Source organism: Giraffa tippelskirchi, chromosome 14 (genome assembly GCF_054371585.1).
Source record: "Giraffa tippelskirchi isolate mGirTip1 chromosome 14, T2T-mGirTip1v1.2.pri, whole genome shotgun sequence".
NCBI lineage: Eukaryota > Metazoa > Chordata > Mammalia > Artiodactyla > Giraffidae > Giraffa > Giraffa tippelskirchi.
Window position 1 is genome coordinate 36,068,389 of NC_137288.1, and position 19,225 is coordinate 36,087,613.

Consider the following 19,225-nt stretch of genomic DNA (forward strand, 5'->3'; position numbering starts at 1 on the left):
TGTTCACTGTTTATCTTTTCTCATGCATGACCTGAGTAAAAGAAAACTCAAATAAATGTAAGAAAACCATTGGTTAGACTTTATAGTTTCATAACACATCTGTAAAAGTATCTGGGCCAAAGGCTATAGTGTTGGTAAGCTTTATATGTATATGCTATATGTGTGTATATATACATATATTTTTTTTCCTAATTTCCTCTCTTTAGATGTATTCAAAAGTATACAGTGTGTAAACCAGATAAAGATAGAGTGACCCTTGTTCAACTGGAGATAATGCCCATAAACAAGATTTTCCTTCCTAGGATAGGGGTCTCTCTGGACTGTGGTGTCTTTTTGAATCAGGACATATGAGGTGTACATTGCAAGTGGTATGTGATAAAATATCATAATGAATGAAGTGAATGAAAGTCACTCAGTCATGTCCAACTCTGTCTCTTTGCCACCCCATGGACTATACAGTCCATGGAATTCTCCAGGCCAGAATACTGGAGTGGGTAGCCTTTCCCTTCTCCAAGGGATCTTCCTAACCCAGGGATCGAACCCAGGTCTCCTGTGTTGCAGGTGGATTCTTTACCAGCTGAGCCACAAGGGAAGTCCAAGAATACTGGAGTGGGTAGCCTATCCCTTCTCTAGGAAATCTTCCCAACATTGCAGCTGGATTCTTTACCAATTGTGCTATCAGGGAAGCCCAAAATACCACAATATTAAACATTAAATATCACAATAGGCTTATGATAAATGTCATTAGGAGACTGTTTCTTTATACATGATCTCAGGAGTTTCACAGAAGAGAATGTTAAATATTGGGCCCCAAAGGCGAGTTCTTTCATGGGTTTACTGTATGATACTTGGCAAAAAAGAAAAAAAAGTTCTAGTGTTATTATTCCAGTGAAATAAAGGTGTTATTTCTTTTTAAAAAATTCACTTTATGAAGCTAATGTGGAGAAGGTAATTTCAAAAGTAGTGCGATTAAACCAACTTTATTTTGCTCTAAAACTCAGTATTTGAAATGGAGCATAGTGTTTACAAAGGCATCAGGCTGTGGAGTCATGTTACTTAACAACGAAATTCAGCACTTGCCTATTTTTCCAAATTGCTAACATTTAGTAGCATTAATTCTGATTATTTTTTGCTAAGACCTTAGTGAACTTAGGACAAAATGCTATGATTCTGTTTGATAAATCTTTTGATTTTAGCATTTTTTATTTGCTAATGCTCATGATTTACCCATGTCAAGCGATGTCTCTATTTTAGCTCATGTATTAGGTTCAAATCTTAAACCAACAATAGCTTCTCTACTGGTGAATTTCTTTGAACAATTAGAGTCTTATTCCTTTAGAAATAGGTTACTTACACTCCTTCTTGTGTGTGTTAGCTGCTCAGTCGTGTCAGACTCTTTGCGACCCCATGAGCTGTAGCCTGCCAGGCTTCTCTGTCCATGGGATTCTCCAGGCAAGAATACTGGAGTGGATTGGCATTCCCTTCTCAAGATGATCTTCCTGACCCAGGGATCAAACCCTGTCTTTTGCATCGCAGGCAGATTCTTTACCGTTTGAGCTACAGGGAAGAAGGAACTCCTTCTTGTACATTCTATTAAAAGTGGACATCCTCTGCATTCAGTTGCTGGCTGTTACAATATTACAGCATTGTGACAAAGCCATTATTTAGCCTCAGTTCTGCTGCAACTGAACAGATGGCCAGTTCATTTCCTCCAGGTGGAGCTCTGCATTGTTACTGCAGTCTGACGTGTTTCTCGTGGACTCTGTAACCTGAGACAAGGTACAGAGCCCTTGACTGGCCCTTATATTCAAAGAGGTCACCGCAAACCAGTCGGAGCATTTTATACTTATAAAGAACCTCGCTCTAGGGAACATTATAAACATTTTAGTTTAATTAACCTATGCTGTGAGGTTAATATCCCAACTCTTAAGGATGAGACAGTCTCTCTTTCATTTTTAATACTGATGACCAGGAGAGGCTGTAAAATATGGTGATCAAAACTGAATAAAAGGTAGGCTCTGAAACCAGAGCTTATCTCTTCTTGTTTGATAAATTATACAACCTCTCTGAAGCTTAGTTTCCTCGTCTGTTAAACAGAGATGATAATGGTGATGATAGTCATCTATCCCTGGGACTGTTTTGAGCATTAAATTATAAAATCCAGAAAGAATTCTTGCTTAGAGTACCCAATTAATGGGAAACACACACATACTAGAATTTTAGAAAAGCATTTCCTTTTGTGTAAAATAGCCAAAGAAAATAAAAGTTGTCACAAAGTTAACTAGAACCCTAATTTAGAGAACTGTCAATTCTCTCCCATTTCAGGAGCCAAAGAATTGCAGGTTTAGGGACAAGCTGAGTCAGTTTTGAGGACCTTTCCATTGAAAATGCTTGGAAATTCAACACAGTTAAAATTGGAATTCTTAGGACTGGGCAAGAAGGACAGGACAAACAGTCCTGTTAAAAAGTTTTTGTCTGTTATCAATTTTGCTGTTAATTTGTAAAACCTTATGGCTCAAGGTAATGAGATAACCTTGGATCATGTAATTGTGACTCACACAGTCTGAAAAAGTATAGCAAAACAACAGTTTTTATTCAATTACTGTTTTTCTTTTTACATTTTTGACTTGTACTAAGCTTCATTGATATCTATTTTATTTATTTTAATTTTTTATTTTGTATTGGAGTATAGCTAATTAGCAATGCTGTGATAGTTTCAGGTGCATAGCAGAGTGACTCAGCCATACATATGCAAGCATCCGTTCTCCCACAAACCTCCCATCCAGGCTGTCACATCACATTGAGCAGAGTTCCCTGCACTGTACCGTAGGTCCTTGGTTACCATTTTAAATATAACAGTTTATTATTAAATTATTTTGAATAATTAATTTAAATTTTTTTCTAATTTCATATTACCCACATAGTCAGATCCCGGTAAGAAAAACTTATTTCTGTATATAAAACTGTGCTATTCCAAAGTAAATGTAAGAAGACTCTAGGAATTACATATATTATCAAATTTATGAGATTTGCATACTCATTTAACTGTGATTGACTTTTAAAACTTTAGTTCTTTTGAATAAGTTGCAGTTTTACCTTGATAAGCTTTTGAGGGGAAGGTGAGTGGCACTTGGAAACTGCCATTGGTTTTATAATTGTTGGGTTTAAAAATTACTGCTTCTTCTTCCTTCACAAAGGCAGGGACATTGGCAAAGTAAAAATGCTCATCTTCCTTTCAACTATAGTATTTGTCAGTAAACTTTTCAGAAATAGGTTCCTGATAGTTTTTTTTTACATTTTCTATTTTAACCCACAAATGTGTAAGATCAATAGCGTGCCCCTCATGAGACTTAATAATTAGATCCTCTTCCGGTGGATAGGTTTATCATTAGATTACTAATATCATACTATCTTGGTTCTAAATGCTGTTCCATCCATAAATCCTAAAGAAAGTGAAAAGTGAAGTCGCTCAGTCGTGTCCGACTCTTTGCGACCTCATGGACCGTAGCCTACTAGGCTCCTCCATCCACGGGATTTTCCAGGCAAGAATGCTGGAGTGGGTTGCCATTTCCTTCTCCAGGGGATCTTCCCAACCCAGGGATCGAACCCAGGTCTCCCACATTGTAGGCAAACGCTTTACTCTCTGAGCCAGTTATTTTTATGTAGAAGTAATACCATATTTTTAAATTGGAGAGGTGATTTATACTTCTTAGGATGATAATAAAATTTATTACTTTCTGCATTACTGATGAATTCCAGTCTTAATGGACTTAGAATGTAATGTTTTCATTGAAGACACTATCAATGTTGTCTAATACACAGATGAATTAAAGTCTTTAGATGTGATAAGCAATGAAAAAAGGTGCCACAACATTCCCACTGCTCAACCACAGCTAATTTGAAGTTCAAAAATAGGAACAACAGGATGTGAGGACTATCTGTGACACCTGTCACCCCATTGATCGCCAGGGTTGATTCAACTGCTCTGGCTGACTAGGCAGGTGTACCCGTCCTTCTTTACCACTCCAGGTGCCTCCTCCTGAAACTGCATGCTCCATTGAAGAGCATGACCTTCCCTGATACAGGAGGATCATTCTTGGGTCAAAGGTATATGAGTAGTTGTTCTCCCCTGCCAGAACCTCCACACAAGCTCTCAAGGTCCATTTGTAGGAGAATGTAGGATAGTCAAGCTTCCAAGACTCCAGACACACCAAATGAGGTGCTGTATGTGGCAGCCTGCCTTTCTTAAGAAAATAAATAAAAAGCATCAACAAATCTTACAAATCTTTAGCCACAACCCAAGTTGAAGGGTTTGTTAAATTAGATATATTTTAAATAGATTTAAAATAAATAACTGACAAGGACTTACTGTATGCATAGGGAATTATGCTCGATATTCTGTAATAACCTAAATGGGAAAATAATATGAAAAAAATAGAATTAATTTAAAAAACTTAGTATGTATATCTCTAGGGCTTTGTAGCTATAATAATATAATAAAAAATATAGCAGTGATAGCAGGAAAGAAAAGAAAGTTCCCAAGTCCTGACTCTGGTAACACTTTGGGGTTAGGGTTAGGTTGGGCTTTTTCTTTTTTTAGAATATCAAATTTTTGAAAATCTATTTTGACGTTCCTGCTTTCCTTGGACCTTATGCATTTGTCTAACCTGTCAATTGGATGAGCCCACCATGGTCCCTTCAGTGTATGGACATAGACCAGGACTGAGAGATCCAGTTTCAAGTTCCAGCTCTTTGCTTTGCCCTCTCTTCTGTAACAGTGGCAGTTCATTTAACCTCTTATACCAGTGGATCCTCTTATCAAGAAATTATTATAAAATCTTGTTTTAGCCACTACCTAAAATATTGCATACAAAACTCAGTAAAAAGCAATATACAAATCTAAGAAAACAAGTCTGGATTTATAGAAAATAATATTTCTAAGAAAGAGATGCCTCATAATTATTTACATGATGAGTAGTGTGAGGTCATTGGTTTGTAAGATTCACTATGACTATGTTCTAGTCCTTCCTTTGGATGTTTATTTTTGCTACTGACAACATATATGACTTGTCACATGGCAGTTGTTTTGTTGTTGCTGTTTTTATTGTTGTTTTCGTGTTTCATTCAGAAGGAACATGACTAATATCCATTCAGGTGATGTTTTGCTTCTTATTGCTAACAAGATGCAGCATTTCTGTGTGGATAAACCAATTCTAAGGAAATACACTATCTTTCCCAGTTATAAAGATATTTCTAAGAATGAATTTTCAAACGAATATCATCCTCACTAGTGTTCTAGAAATGCTCTGTACCATATATTCAAACTCTGATTTCTGTCCTAGAAAAAGAGAAGTGATTAGATTTGGAAAATGGGTCAAGGAAATAGACATTTATGAATGACATAGTGTTTTAGATGATTAATTATAGTTAGTAGAATAGTATTTCAAGTATATGAATCAAGATATTTTTCAATTTCTGTCCCTTCTAGGTTTGATTTGCACCTGTTTTTACATATTTAGGACTTTGATGAATAGACAGCCTAGAAGAACACATCCCTGAGTTTTATTTCCTTTTATGAACGTCTGTTTAAAGTTGATTTAACATTTAAACATTCACAGAAGCAGACCCTTTCATCAGGGCAAGGGCCATAGGAGCATTTAGCTCAGGCCTCAAGTTCAAGAGTCTTCATGTAGACTGTCCGTGTAATCTCTCAGCAGGGTTTTGAAAGGATATTGACAGGACCAAGTACAGTATTTCATTATGGGCTTTAATTGTAGTTATTAAAATGAAAATGTAATTATTCAAATGTACCATAATTTTAGAACTTTTAAAGGACGTCTCCTCACTGTTTAAAAATGTTCTGAGAAGCATGGCAGTGGAGGCTGCCTAGGACACTTAATTTCAAAGAGGCTGGAGAGGAAAGATTCTAGAAAAAGGAAAAGGAAGAATTTTCCCTCTTCACCATCATGGCAGGAGAAATATCCCTTCAGAAATGAGTGTGAGACTTGAAGAGCTATTCTGAGGATCTCTTCTCCTCCCTGTGCCTCAGAAGACTCCAAGGTCCTTGGGCTCTGGTGAGCATGAGGTGGGGTAGAAAAGGTCTGAGGAGAGTAGGGTGTCTCAGCAGGTCCCCCTATAAAATGGGTTCTGAACATGAAAAAAAGCACCTAAAGAGGTGGTTTTGTCCACTTACATAACATACAGTGATACGCCCAGAATAATACCACAGAGATCAATGTGATAAAATACTTACTAAAATATCTTTTCTAAGATACCAGAAGGAATTTTTATTATTTCATTAACAAATGTACAGATATTTATCCACTTATATAACTTATTTGTGGTCATTACAGATACTTGTTTTTCAGAGTAAAAGTACGAAAGAAATATTAAATATGATTAATGATTAAAAAAATTGGAACTAGGTAGTGCTAGGACAAATAATACAATTGAATCAGGTCAATGATAAAGCTCTCTAGATCGGATTTCTACACAAGTGCTTTATTAACACTAAGAAAGGGAAAATTGCAAAGCATCAGGACCATGGAAGCAAACACAGCATCTCTCTTACTCCACCATTTGGCTATTTTTTTCAATTGAAGATTTCTCTTTTATGTAAGAAGAGAAAAGCATTAATAGAAATCTTCTTTGAAAATAAATTAATGGAGCATTCTTCTCAAATCCTGCTTGTTAATGAATTTACTGGTTAGATGTATTAGTTCCAGTGGATTATAACTCCATATGTGTTAAAATATGAAGTGTCTGGACAGAGCATGCAGCAAAGACTTCACTTCTAAATTATTGTAAGATAGGTTTTTAGAGTCAGAAAAATTAATCAGATAACTAAATCAGGCTAAAATGTTAGTTCCTTTTGTAAAAATAGATGAATAAAAGTCAAATTTGTGTGTGTGTATGTGGAGAGACAGAGGGTGTGAACGAAAATGAGCATTTAAATTGTATATATGTATTTCTTTACTTCATAACTAACATGATGTATTTTGATGAAATACTTTGAAATTACTCTACTTCTTTTTCCTCACAATTCCTGTATTACAAAGAAGTTTTTTTTTTTAATCTGAACATCTCAATTTACAAATGAAATTATATTAAAAATCAGATTTTCATTGTCTAATCCTAGTAGAGTTGAATGTGAATTACCTGTGTATGGATCATCCATGACTTATTTTCAGTTGTAGACTAATTTCTTCTCTTTGATATTCTTATGGCTTCTTTTCCCTGAGCGTCAAAGTGATAGGCTAAGTGATGCAAACTGGTTTTCATATGAAATCCAGGGTAAAATACACTTTATAATTTTGGATTTTAGTATGTGAGGTTTCCTTGATGCCATGCTCCTTCTGCAGCCTGGATAAGCAAAAGGTTCCTCCATTACCATGGAAGGACCTGTGTAGATTTGTACTCAGTTGAACACAAAGTGCATATTTTCCTTCCTTTCTACAAACTTAAAATACATCAGTGTTCATAACAGCTCTACATGCACCTGAGATACTGTTAATGGCACTTATATCTAATTTACAACTCATTTATTCCTCCTGCTTATCTCATATTTCATGGACCAATGTCAGTGTTAGTATGGTGGAAAACTAATGCCCTAATCAGACTCCCTAGCAGCCCTGTCAGAGTTAGTGCCGGGTTTTATTTAGTGATGTTTAGCAGTCTATCAGTTTAACTTCCAGAATCTTTGCTTTGATGAGAGAAATACCTTGGCTTTTGAAAAGTCAGTATTTAAAGAATCACTGATAAGAATATTGATTTTTAATTTGATTCTAGATCACGGTTCTGAAAAGAGAAGCTCTGGATAGGGTGCTGGAAAAGTGGCTCTGATTCTCAGTGTGACATAGATTATGAAAAACTGATGTAAAATAACAAATAAAAAATTGGTGGCCAGAATGCATTCCAGGTGTGTCATTTTCTGTGGAAAGGATGATTCACTGCAGTAAATAGATAACATGAATTCTGTTCAGATTATTTTTTTTTATTTTTACTGAAAATACTTTGAAAAGCAATCATGAAGACCTGCTTATTTCTGCAAAACCTAAAGTTGATTGTTTCTCCTTGGGGCTAAATTTTTAAAAGCATATGTAAAATTGGATACCATGTTAATGGTGCTAGCAATGAGTTTAATTGCCAAAACCATGGGGGCCAATTTTAATAAGGAAAATTCATCTGAGTATCTGTACCCTGTGATTATTTTTCCTAAAAGAAATGCAGAAATAGAAAAAGACCTCCATCCAGATGTGGCTCCTCTTCCTCCACATCGCGTTCTTAGTGATTATTAAGAGACACGCAATCAAGTTGGATAGATATTTCTTGAAATGATGCATGGTATGCAATGCATGCTTTCATTGTGCTTCCTGCCATTATGGAATAATGCGTCTTATTTGGAAATACAGTAATCACTTCTGTTGAATCATGCCCAGTCCTTTTGTATAATAACACTCCTGTTTTGTGAATCATTCCAGATTTCAGAGAGCTATGCCTTCCTACCAAGAGAAGCGGTGACACGATTTCTAATGAGCTGCTCAGAGTGCCAGAAAAGAATGCATTTAAACCCAGATGCAACAGATCATAAAGGTAGCCGCGGTGTCAAATAGTGAGATTTCAAGTAATTTTATTCATAATGGCAATTTATAGCCCACATTTTTCGAAGCATGTGGTAGACTGAAACAGTTCAACAAGTCAAATCATCTTATTTATTCAAATAGGAGCCAGTAAATCCACTTACAAAGCAGTACAATGCCCTTCTTCAAATGAAAGACATTCTTGACTGTGGCCAATACTTTTTGTTTAATTTTCATTCATTGTGTGTATTTCATGGTGTTTTAACTATCTTCGGCAAGGAAATTGATGTTCCATCTGTGTTCTTTTAAATTTATCATCATCTTATTTTTAAAAGTAATGAATAATAATTTTCTTTCACTGAAAATTTTTATGGAGAAGTTACTATTTGGCTTTGGCTTTCATTAAAAATTATTTGGGTTATTTTCCTAATATATGAGTTTCTCACAGAGGTTAATCTCAAAGCTATATTGAAGCTAGTTAATTCCCATGTGTTGGAGGATGAGTAGAATGGCAAAATATAAAAATAAAAAGCTTCCTTTTTGACCTCATGTGGTCCACTTAGAAAGTAAGTGTGGGGACTTCCCTGATGGTCCAGTGGTAAGACTTTGAGCTCCCACTGCAGGTGTGAGAAGTTAAAGTGAAAGTGTTACTATAGCTCACCAGGCTCCTCTGTCCATGGAATTATCTAGGCAAGAATACTGAGGTGTGTAGCCATTCCCTTCTCCAGGGGATCTTCCTGACCCAGGGATCAAGCCCGAGTCTCCTGCATTGGGGGCGGATTCTTTACTGTCTGAGCCACCAGGGAAGCCCAGCCTTGGGTTCAATACCTGGTTGGAGCGTTAAGATCCCACATGCTGTGTGGCATGGCCAAAAAAGAAATGTGTACAGCAAAGGAGAAAAATACAAAAATACTGATGATTTTTTTTAATCACTATATTAGCTTCACTCATTGTTATCCAAGATATCAAAAAAAACTCAACTTGTAGTTAGAAATAACCAGTTTATCCATAGTGCTATTTTGTCCCCAAACACCTTTATTGAGCCTTGCCAGTCATATATATATATCTTGCATCCTATTTCAATTTGAACAAACTAGATCATTCTGAAATTACAGGTAGAGTACTGTATCACTTTCATTACCCATTAAAAATGTTTTATTACAGATAATGGAAAACCTCCCACTTTGGTGACCAGCATGATTGACTACAACATGCCAATTACCATGGCCTATATGAAGCACATGAAACTGCAGCTGCTAAACTCACAGCAAGATGAGGTAAAATGAAAATATCTACCCTTATATCACAAGTCAGAATGAAGCTTGATAACCATGACTCTCATATTAAGCATGATGGCATTTTGAAGACAGTACTTTATTTTTTTAATAAAAGGAGTGTCAATAGAACTGCACAGATGGAGAAACAGGGAGAAATTTTTAGTCGTCAACAGATTCCCTATCTGACCACATCCACTTTAGTGTTATGTGAAAATTTGTTCATTCTCCCCAAAGATTCATTTTTCTTCATAGGCTACCATTGAACTAACCTTGGTAAAGTGCTAGGAAGTTCAGGGGAAAGTATTCCAAATAAGTGTGTATCCAGGGAAATTATAATATTAAGGCTATTTTACCTGCAAATCAGAAAGTTCAATTTCATAGATATTTCAAGTATGATCATTTCAATCATGCAAATCTTTTGTATATTTTAAAGTTGTTTTTCAATTAACCATGATTCTATGTATTTGTCTACTTCTCTGAATCATCTTAACTAGAAATGTTTTGATGTTTCAGATTATTTTACTTAATTTGTATAGTAAGATTTTAGCAATGAGCTTGTTGGCATATATTAGACACAGAATGAACATTTGTTAAATATTATTCTCCTAGATACTGATTAACTTACCAGTTTGGTTGAAGTATCTCAAAAGCAGGGACTAAGTTGTATACAAACCCTGTGTGTATTCCCCAAATACTTCTAACAGTGTGGCTTAGTAAATCCTTCTTAATTAGTTAGTTAATATACACACTCAAATTATCTATATTAGAAATAGTTTCTCAGGCTAATATATTCTCTCCTTTTTGAAATTTCTCTGGAAGAGGAAATGTGGTTAAATACTTATTTTTAATTATAACATTACTTGGTGAGGTATTAAATTCTTTTACAATTGTTTTGTTAACTTTGTTCATAAAGCTCAAATCAAATTTTTTATTTTCCTCTTTATGTCAGCAGGTTTAATCTCAAAACTGTATTTATAAAATTATTTTATCTCAAAGGACTTGATGAAAAGTATATTCTATAAGAATATCTGTATTAATGCCATGGTGATATCAGATTCCGTATTATCAGGTAGATATATGTAAGTGATTAACTCATAATAAAGCCATTCAAAGACAGGAAAAGCAGTTAAGAAAATATTACTATTTATCCATCCCCAAGAATGAAAATATTGTTCCCATGATTCATCACACCATTGAAAATCATTTTTTAAAAACCCATAAACTAGTTAGAGCTTTCAAATTATTTGTAGGAAACTCATTTAGGTATTGATATGTTTATTAATAGGCCAAAAAGTGAGATCGACTTTGAGCCAGCAGAGCCCACATACGCTAAGTCCTTCTGGCTTCTAAAAAATCCTGAGTATTTCACAGTAAAAAAATGGATCCTTTTAAATGATAATTGGACTAGGAAAATAACTCTTATCCTTACATTTTAAAAATTCTACCTTGGGTGTACATTGTCTTAAAACTATTTAGATAAATGATGAATTATATTACTTACAACATTTTGGAAATTGTGATCATTGAAAGATAGAAAAGTGGTTAAATAAGTCATGGTAAAAATGGAAATCAAGTGAGATATCCCTTTTGTAGTAAGTTATATTTAAATTTAATAAATGTTTAATCAATTACCTTAATATTTATTGAGTACCTTCTTATGTAATTGTCATTCTTATAGGCAGTGGAGATAAACAGTGAATAAATTGACAGAATCCTTGCTTTTATTAAGCTTATCTTCTAGTGATGGTGGGGGACAGACCATAAAGGAAATAAATGATGAAAGTATGTATGTAAGATGATACTAAATGCTAGTAAGAGAAATAAAGACAGCCAGGAATGGGAGTTCCTTTAAAATTACAGTCCAGGTTCAATGCATGATATAGGGTGCTCGGGGCTGGTGCACCAGGATGACCCGGAGGGATGGGATGGGGAGGGAGGTGGAAAGGGGGTTCTGGAAGGGGAAAACATGTACACCCATGGTGGATTCATGTCAATGTATGGCAAAACAAATACAATATTGTAAAGTTAAAAAATAGAAAATAAACTAATTAAAAAAAAAAAACTCAATATAAAATTTAAAACAACAACAACAACAAAAAAAGAAATCGGGATTTATTTCCAAAGTCTATGCTAGCTTGGCAATGATGAGCAGCTGCTATGGGCTTCTGTCCATTTTGTGTATCACTTCATAATAAATTTGTGTTTATAAAAAAAAAAAAATTACAAAATACTGTATCCAAAGTAAGATCAGCCTTGTCATAAAGTATTGATGAGAATTTAAACCACAACAGACTTTTTGGGAGAGAGTTTGGCAATAATTAATTTAAAACTTTAAAAAGTTATTTATATGCTTTGACCAGAAATTTATACTAAGGAGTTTGATATATAAAACAATTTACATATTAGGATGTTTATTGCATTGCTAATGGTAATGACTGAAAATATCTAACAGTGAGGAATAGTTGAATCTGCAACATGGCAGTCTCTACCCATACAGGGATATTGAAATTTAACCAAAATTAAATTAGCTAAAATTAAATTTTCAGTTCTTTAGTCACACTAGCAACATTGATCAGCCATAATGTGCAGTTCGTATAAACCATTCTATAAAACAGACACTGCAGCATCACTCTTTGTATCTAGTTTCTCTTTAAACATACACATAGCCTCACACACATACTTTTTACATCTAGATACATTTATATATTTTCCGTAATACATTTATATAGCTTCCCTGAGAGTTGGTAAAGAACCCACCTGCAATGCAGGAGACCCCAGTTCCATTCCTGAGTTGGAAAGATCCCCTGGAGAAGGGACAGGCTACCCACTCCAATATTCTTGGGTTTCCCTTGTGGCTCAGCTGGTAAAGAATCCGCCTGCAATGTGGGAAACCTGGGTTCCATCCCTGGGTTGGGAAGATCCCCTGGAGAAGGAAACAGCTACCCACTCCAGTATTCTGGCCTGGAGAATTCCACGGACTATATGGTCCATGGGGTTGCAAAGAGTCAGATACAACTGAGCACTTTCACTTTCACATTTATATAGGGTCTTCCCAAGTGGTGCTAGTGGTAAAGAATCCTCCTGCCAATGCAGGAGACACAGGAGACATGGTTTTCATCCCTGGGTCGGGAAGATGCCCTGGAGGAAGAAGTGGGAACCCACTCCAGTATTCTTGCCCTGATAATCCCATGGGGAGAAGAGCCTGGCAGCCTACAGCCCATGGGGTCTCAAAGAATCAGACATGCCTGAGCGATTGAGTGTGTGCACGCGCCCGTGCGCACACACAAACACACACACATATTAAATACAAATCTCTCTCTCACACACATGTACACTTATCATGGAAATAATATTTTACTAGACTACATCTAGCTAGCTCTTTGTAGTGCATATATTAAGTACTTTTATAAAGACTCTTCATAAAGTATCCACAGCTACTTTATAAATACAGATTGATCATCTTTACCATTATATTTAAATTCATGTTTGTGTGTGTTCATGTATAATAAATATAAATCTTATATACTGTAGAATTTGTTACATATTCTATATAACAGTATCAAATAGCTTTGTGCTTACTTTGTATCTGTTGTTTTAACTACTTTAAATATAATATAGCCTCTCAATCATTACACAGCCCTATGAGGTTGATACTGTTTTTATTATTCCCATTTTATAGGTGAGGAAACTGAGACATAGAAATGTTAGGTAACTTGCTTAAGGTAACACATCTAATAGGTAGCAGAGCATAGATCTGAATCCAGGCAGTGTGGCTCCAGAGAATGTGCTCTAAAATAGTATATCACAGACTATATATATATATGGAGAGAGAGAGAGAGAGAGGGAGTATATATAATGGTTATGCATATCATCAGTCTATGTGTGTTTACATATGTACATATATGGTGCACATTGATAACATGAATCTGTGCACTGAATTCTATTATTTTTTCTTCTTTGAACATAAATATTTATTTCAGATACTTTGGATTTTTCATAAAATTTAGAATTAGAGAAAACATAATGTCCCGAGACAGGGCATGTGGCTGGGAGAAGTCTATGTGGCTGATGGCCCAGAGGCCTCCCGACGTGGAATTTCCTTGCTGAATTAATGGCTCAGACGGTAAAGTGTCTGCCTACAATGCAGGAGACCCAGATTCGATCCCTGGGTCGGGAAGATCCTCTGGAGAAGGAAATGGCAACCCACTCCAGTATTCTTGCCTGGAAAATCCCATGGATGGAGGAGCCTGGTAGGCTACAGTCCATGGGGTCACAAAGAGTCGGACATGACTGAGGACTTCGCTTTCACTTTCAGTGCTGCTTGGTAGACCCAGGCACTATCAGAACCTTTGACAGAGGAAGAACACCCAGATACCTGGGCCTGAGCTAAGGATCAGAGTGCCCATTGTTAGTGTGCTAGAATGTTCCTGTTTCCTGACCATAGCAATTTCTTCGTTGATGCCGAGATGTCATTTATGAAGCCAAGGGAACACTTGCTATTCAAAGAAGCTCTTTTCTCAAGCCTGGGTGACATCATAATGAATCCCAGTTCTGATGTGTAATAGTGTGATTAGTTATCTAACTGCTCTATGCCTCAATTTCACAAAGTGTTAACTGGGAAAATGCTGGGTAAATTTCACAACATGTTAACTGGGTAAATGCTAACTCACAGGTTGGATGAAGCTGACATAAGTGAACAACTAAATAACAGAGTCTGTGATATAATTAGCAGTACTACTACTGCTGCTACTGGTAATCATTGCATCAATGTTAAACTTTGAGATCAAATATTTATGAGTTGAAGTTAAACCTGGTGGTTTCAGTGAAACATTTTGGTATTTTACACAAGTTTCTCAGGCCTGCCTGCCTACATAAGCACACAGCATTTATCTGAAACTCAGTTCTCCCAAAGGAATTTGCTTCAAGAAAATGATTATAGCAACATAGCATATATTTGTTTTAACTTAATATTTGATAGACTTTTTGATGAATTGACAATTTGGCAGCTTTGCCTTTTGGGAATTTAGCCATTTGCTGATCTGGCTTTTGGTTGCTGTTTGGCTTCTGAATCTTTCGTACTTTTACTGAGAATTTTTTGTTGTAACACCATTTGTATTCCCTTGCAAGGAAGAAAGGCTGTACTAAGATTAACTTGTTTTCTGACTAGTGAGGACTTTGAATCTAAACATGTAAATTTTTCTTTAAGTAGATTCTGTTCTGTTTACCAATAAAAATTTTTCAGTTCAGATTTTTTATTACAGTGTCAGATTTTTGCTTATAATATTTTAGTGTCATTAAAAATCAAAACGTGTTTCTTTTTATGCTATATTTTGTGATTGACTCTTAAAAAGTTTTTTAATAATTAAAAAATACATTCCTTCATTATTCAGATAATTCCTCAACTACATCCTTCCTAAATACATTATTTTAAATCTTTTACATCTTCCTGTATACAAAGACACGTTGAATCTTCACAAGTCTTCATGTCTTATTTGTTATTTCAATCATCTATTCATGTTAACATTTAACTGAGCCCTATAAAAGCTTACTTACTGGCTAAACTTTAATTGATCCAACAGATAAAATAGTCATTATCTGAGTATATTATATTTTATGATACTTGATGATATGTTAAAACCATTTTCAGGATGAAAGTTCAATAGAAAGTGATGAATTTGATATGAGTGACTCAACACGGATGTCAGCTGTGAACTCTGACCTCAGCTCCAATCTTGAGGAAAGGATGCAAAGTCCCCAGGCTCTTCATGGCCAACAAGATGGTAAGCCTTTCAAACTGACCAAACAAAACAATTCTTGGATCAGAATTGATTAAAACAACCGCTTCTTATTCTGGTTGGTAATTTTTTATCTGTTTCTATGGAGACTTTTTTCTGTACACTCAGGTTATGTTATCCACTTCATTATTCTTAGATTCAACTACTTGGATTAAAACTGTAAATGCTAGTTATAAAATTCAAGCTTGCCCATGTTTTGCACTCTGAGCTTAAAATGAGTTACATTAGTGGACTTTGGGTTTCTGTGATGTTTTCTAGCTTTGGTTTCTTGGACCATTGTTCTCCTGATTGAATGAAGAGTTTAATAATGGTCAGAGATTAATTAGGATGTTTTGATTTTACTAAAAGACAAAAAGGTATAACCAAAAAACAATTGCTATAAAAGAACAATTTTACCATAGTGATTTTGCTGGGTAAGAAGATTTTTGCTGCGATTTTGAACTGTTTTATTCAGCTCTAAAGGAAAGAATGATCGTTATCTTTCATTCATGGGTCTGTTGATGATTCCTGAGTCATCACACTGTCCTTGATAGAGCAGTTAAGGTTGAGAAAACTGGAAATGTAGAGAAGGTTTAGCAGTTAACACTTTAAGGTCTAGTATATTCGGAGATTTTTTAAAACTATCTTTGTAGATTTTTGTCTTTGTAAGTATAATATCCTGTATGCAAGGAAGTGTTCCTTACTTGGTAATTGCAGATGAAAATTCAGGGTTACAAATAGAAGGAAATTGTCCAATTTTATTCAAAAATAGTTTATTATTCCTGTAATTAACAAATTTACATGAGCTTTTTGACTGGGTATTTTTGTGCCTGCATCTGTTGATAGCAAATAAAGCTCTTTACTTGTTTTATCTGATACTTGATTTAAAAACTGGTTGCACAAGATTGCTGCTGTTAGTGTTCTTATGTTGTCAAACAAGAAATCCCTAGTTTTAATCAGAAAGTCTTTAAAAATATGAGGGGGGAGCTTGTTTTCCCACTTCAGATGAATCTAAAAGAGGCTTGTGTCCTTGTTGGCGTGAGTTATAAAGAAGGAGCAGGACACTGGGCATCAGTGGCTTTAAAATCATATTTTACTCATTACATAGTATAACAGCTCTTGCAATAGAAATGATGCTTATTTGGGAAATTTCTAAGAATGTAGTTCTTCTGGTGTGGATATAAGTTGCTTTGTTTCTTCTAAAATATTAGTAGATTTTCAGATTTTGTTTTTTAATGAAAAATGTGTAGCACCAGGATAATGGAATAACCATATATATGTGTGTAGGTGGGTGGGTGTGTATCACTCTATTAATATTATTCACATGTTTTACCTGACCATCATCTTTTTTACTTCTTAATTTTTGGGATCATAAATAATAAGAGGATGTCTCTCGTGATGCAAATCCTTTGTTTTCTTGATTGAAGTCTATTATGGATCTTTGGCTAGGAGACAGTTGATGTGGTATAAATATATGTTGATTTTAATAAAATGTGGAGGAATAATGTCAGATATTACTTCATCTTAGGATCAGGCGTTGATGCCTTTCTCACTGTACGTTGATGTATGCTTCAAGGATAGGGACATACCTACTAGTTTCTTCTCCAGCCTAAACCTAAGCCTTCCCTTACATGTTCAATGCTTCCTTCTCACACTTATCTTGCAATTTCCTCTTCTTGCAATTACCTCTTCTTTCTCCTGCATCACAGATTTCCCCCAGAATCAACATACACACATGATGTAATAAAGACCCTCCTTAGGAGACCTCCATTAATCCCACGATGTCCCTGCATTCATTGCCATTTTCTCTGCCCCACCCCCACAATACTCTTCACTGCAAAACCGAGACCCTGTCTCATCTCCACTTCCTCATCTACTCTTCCCCGCTCATCTCAGGTAGGCTTTCATTCTCACCATCCCATTCTGCTTGCTCGTGTGAGTGCTACCAGCAGTCTTCATGTTGCCCTGATTCTTTGATGCGACTTTAGTCCTCCTCTTTCTCATTACTAATATCAAAGGATCACACACCATTTGCTTCCTGGTGGGCCTGTCTCTGGGTTCCTTTTTCATTCTCTTGTCGATAGGAGAGTATGCTGGGGTGCAGCCCTTCTCTGTCTCCTCTTTTGTGCTCACTGCCTAGATGATCACATGAAATCACTCGGCTTTCAATATGATCTGTATCCTGATAAGTCTCACATTTGCCTCTCCAAGCCCTAATATCTTTCTTGAGCTTGGGACTCTCTCCTCCTCTCTATTACCTAAATGTTAACATTCTTCAGAGAATTTATCAGGGTATGATATGATATTATTTTTCTTATCAGCTGTTTTTCTTCTCTACTATAAATATCATATTAATTAGGGGATTTTTGTGCTTTTGATTCCCTTTCAGTTTCTCCATTCAACATACTTCTTAAATAGTCTATTATGTAAATAATTATGCTCTATTATGTAAATCTAACTTTTCACCGCAATCATGATTTGTCACATACATTTTGCATATTTTTTGTGATTTTCTTTTCTCTTTCTCCCTGACAATGGCACTCTCATCGGTAACCCATACTGACAAACTATCATTCCTCAGTTTCTCTATACACACACACACACACACACACACACTTACACACAGATGTACATACTCAAGGTTTTGTCATCATTTTATAAAAATAGGTTATATCATTTACTGTAGTCTGTTTCTTGCTTTTTTCATCCGTATTACCTTTTTTAAGAGCTTCTTGAATACTAAGATGTATATACAGTATGTGTGAGTGCATGCTCCATCATGTCAGATCTGTGACCCCCATGGACTGTAGCCCACCAGGCTCTTCTGTCCATGAGATTTCCCCGGCAAGAATATAGGAGTGGGTTGCCATTTCCTCCTCCAGGGGATCTTCCTGACTCAGGGATCAAATCCACATCTCCTGTGTCCCCTGCATTGGCAGGTGGATTCTTTACCACTGGGAAGAAAGTGGGAATGCTGTGTGCTACCTGGGAAGCCCGTATATACAGTCTAATGTTTAGTAGAAAAAGATATGGTCCCTATGCCTTTAACTAACACACAATCTAAAGGAATAAAAGTATACATATACCATTTGCTTCTGGTTACAGTTCATTGAGCCAATGTGGGAAAAGCCCTGCCTCTGTAAAAGTAAGAATCCGTGCTATTAAAACTTTTAGTTTGTGTCTCCTTGAAATCAGTGGGGATGTAGAGTCCTAGGACTACCTTGGGTCTGGGGTTGTCTTGCTTTCCTGTGGATAATATGCTTTGATCTTTAGTAGTCAGTGGGTAAGGACTTATGATGTAACAAATCCAATTATGGTAGCAACCTGAACACAGCTTCAATTTACAGTAGTCCAGGGATTTCGAAGCATCACTGGCCTCCACCCACTACATACCAGTGTTGCCTACCTTCAACCATTACAACCAAAAATGTTTCTAGACACTGAAAATGTCCTGTGTATCCCAAAGTTAAGGACACTACATGTCTTGTGTAGGCAGAGAAGGACCATCTCAGTAATAATCCAATAAGATGAATATTAAGAGGGCAGTGGAGAAAAGTTTAGAAATGGAAATTGGAGAGAAGTCTAGGAAATATGA

At 35.8% G+C, this 19,225-nt stretch overlaps 1 protein-coding gene across 24 annotated transcripts in view; it reads left to right on the forward strand.

The window, feature by feature from the left end:
- NOL4 (nucleolar protein 4) overlaps positions 1-19,225 on the forward strand; it is a 675,738-nt gene that overhangs the window by 382,145 nt on the left and 274,368 nt on the right. For all 24 annotated transcript variants that reach the window (XR_014074812.1, XM_081562521.1, XM_081562531.1 and 21 more), the window contains 3 exons: positions 8,481-8,592; positions 9,744-9,856; positions 15,504-15,636. Coding sequence is in view for 23 of the 24 variants with exons in the window: in XM_081562521.1 (XP_081418647.1) it covers positions 8,481-8,592; positions 9,744-9,856; positions 15,504-15,636 (358 nt within the window). In the remaining variant the exon portion in view is untranslated. The remainder of the gene's footprint in view (positions 1-8,480; positions 8,593-9,743; positions 9,857-15,503; positions 15,637-19,225) is intronic.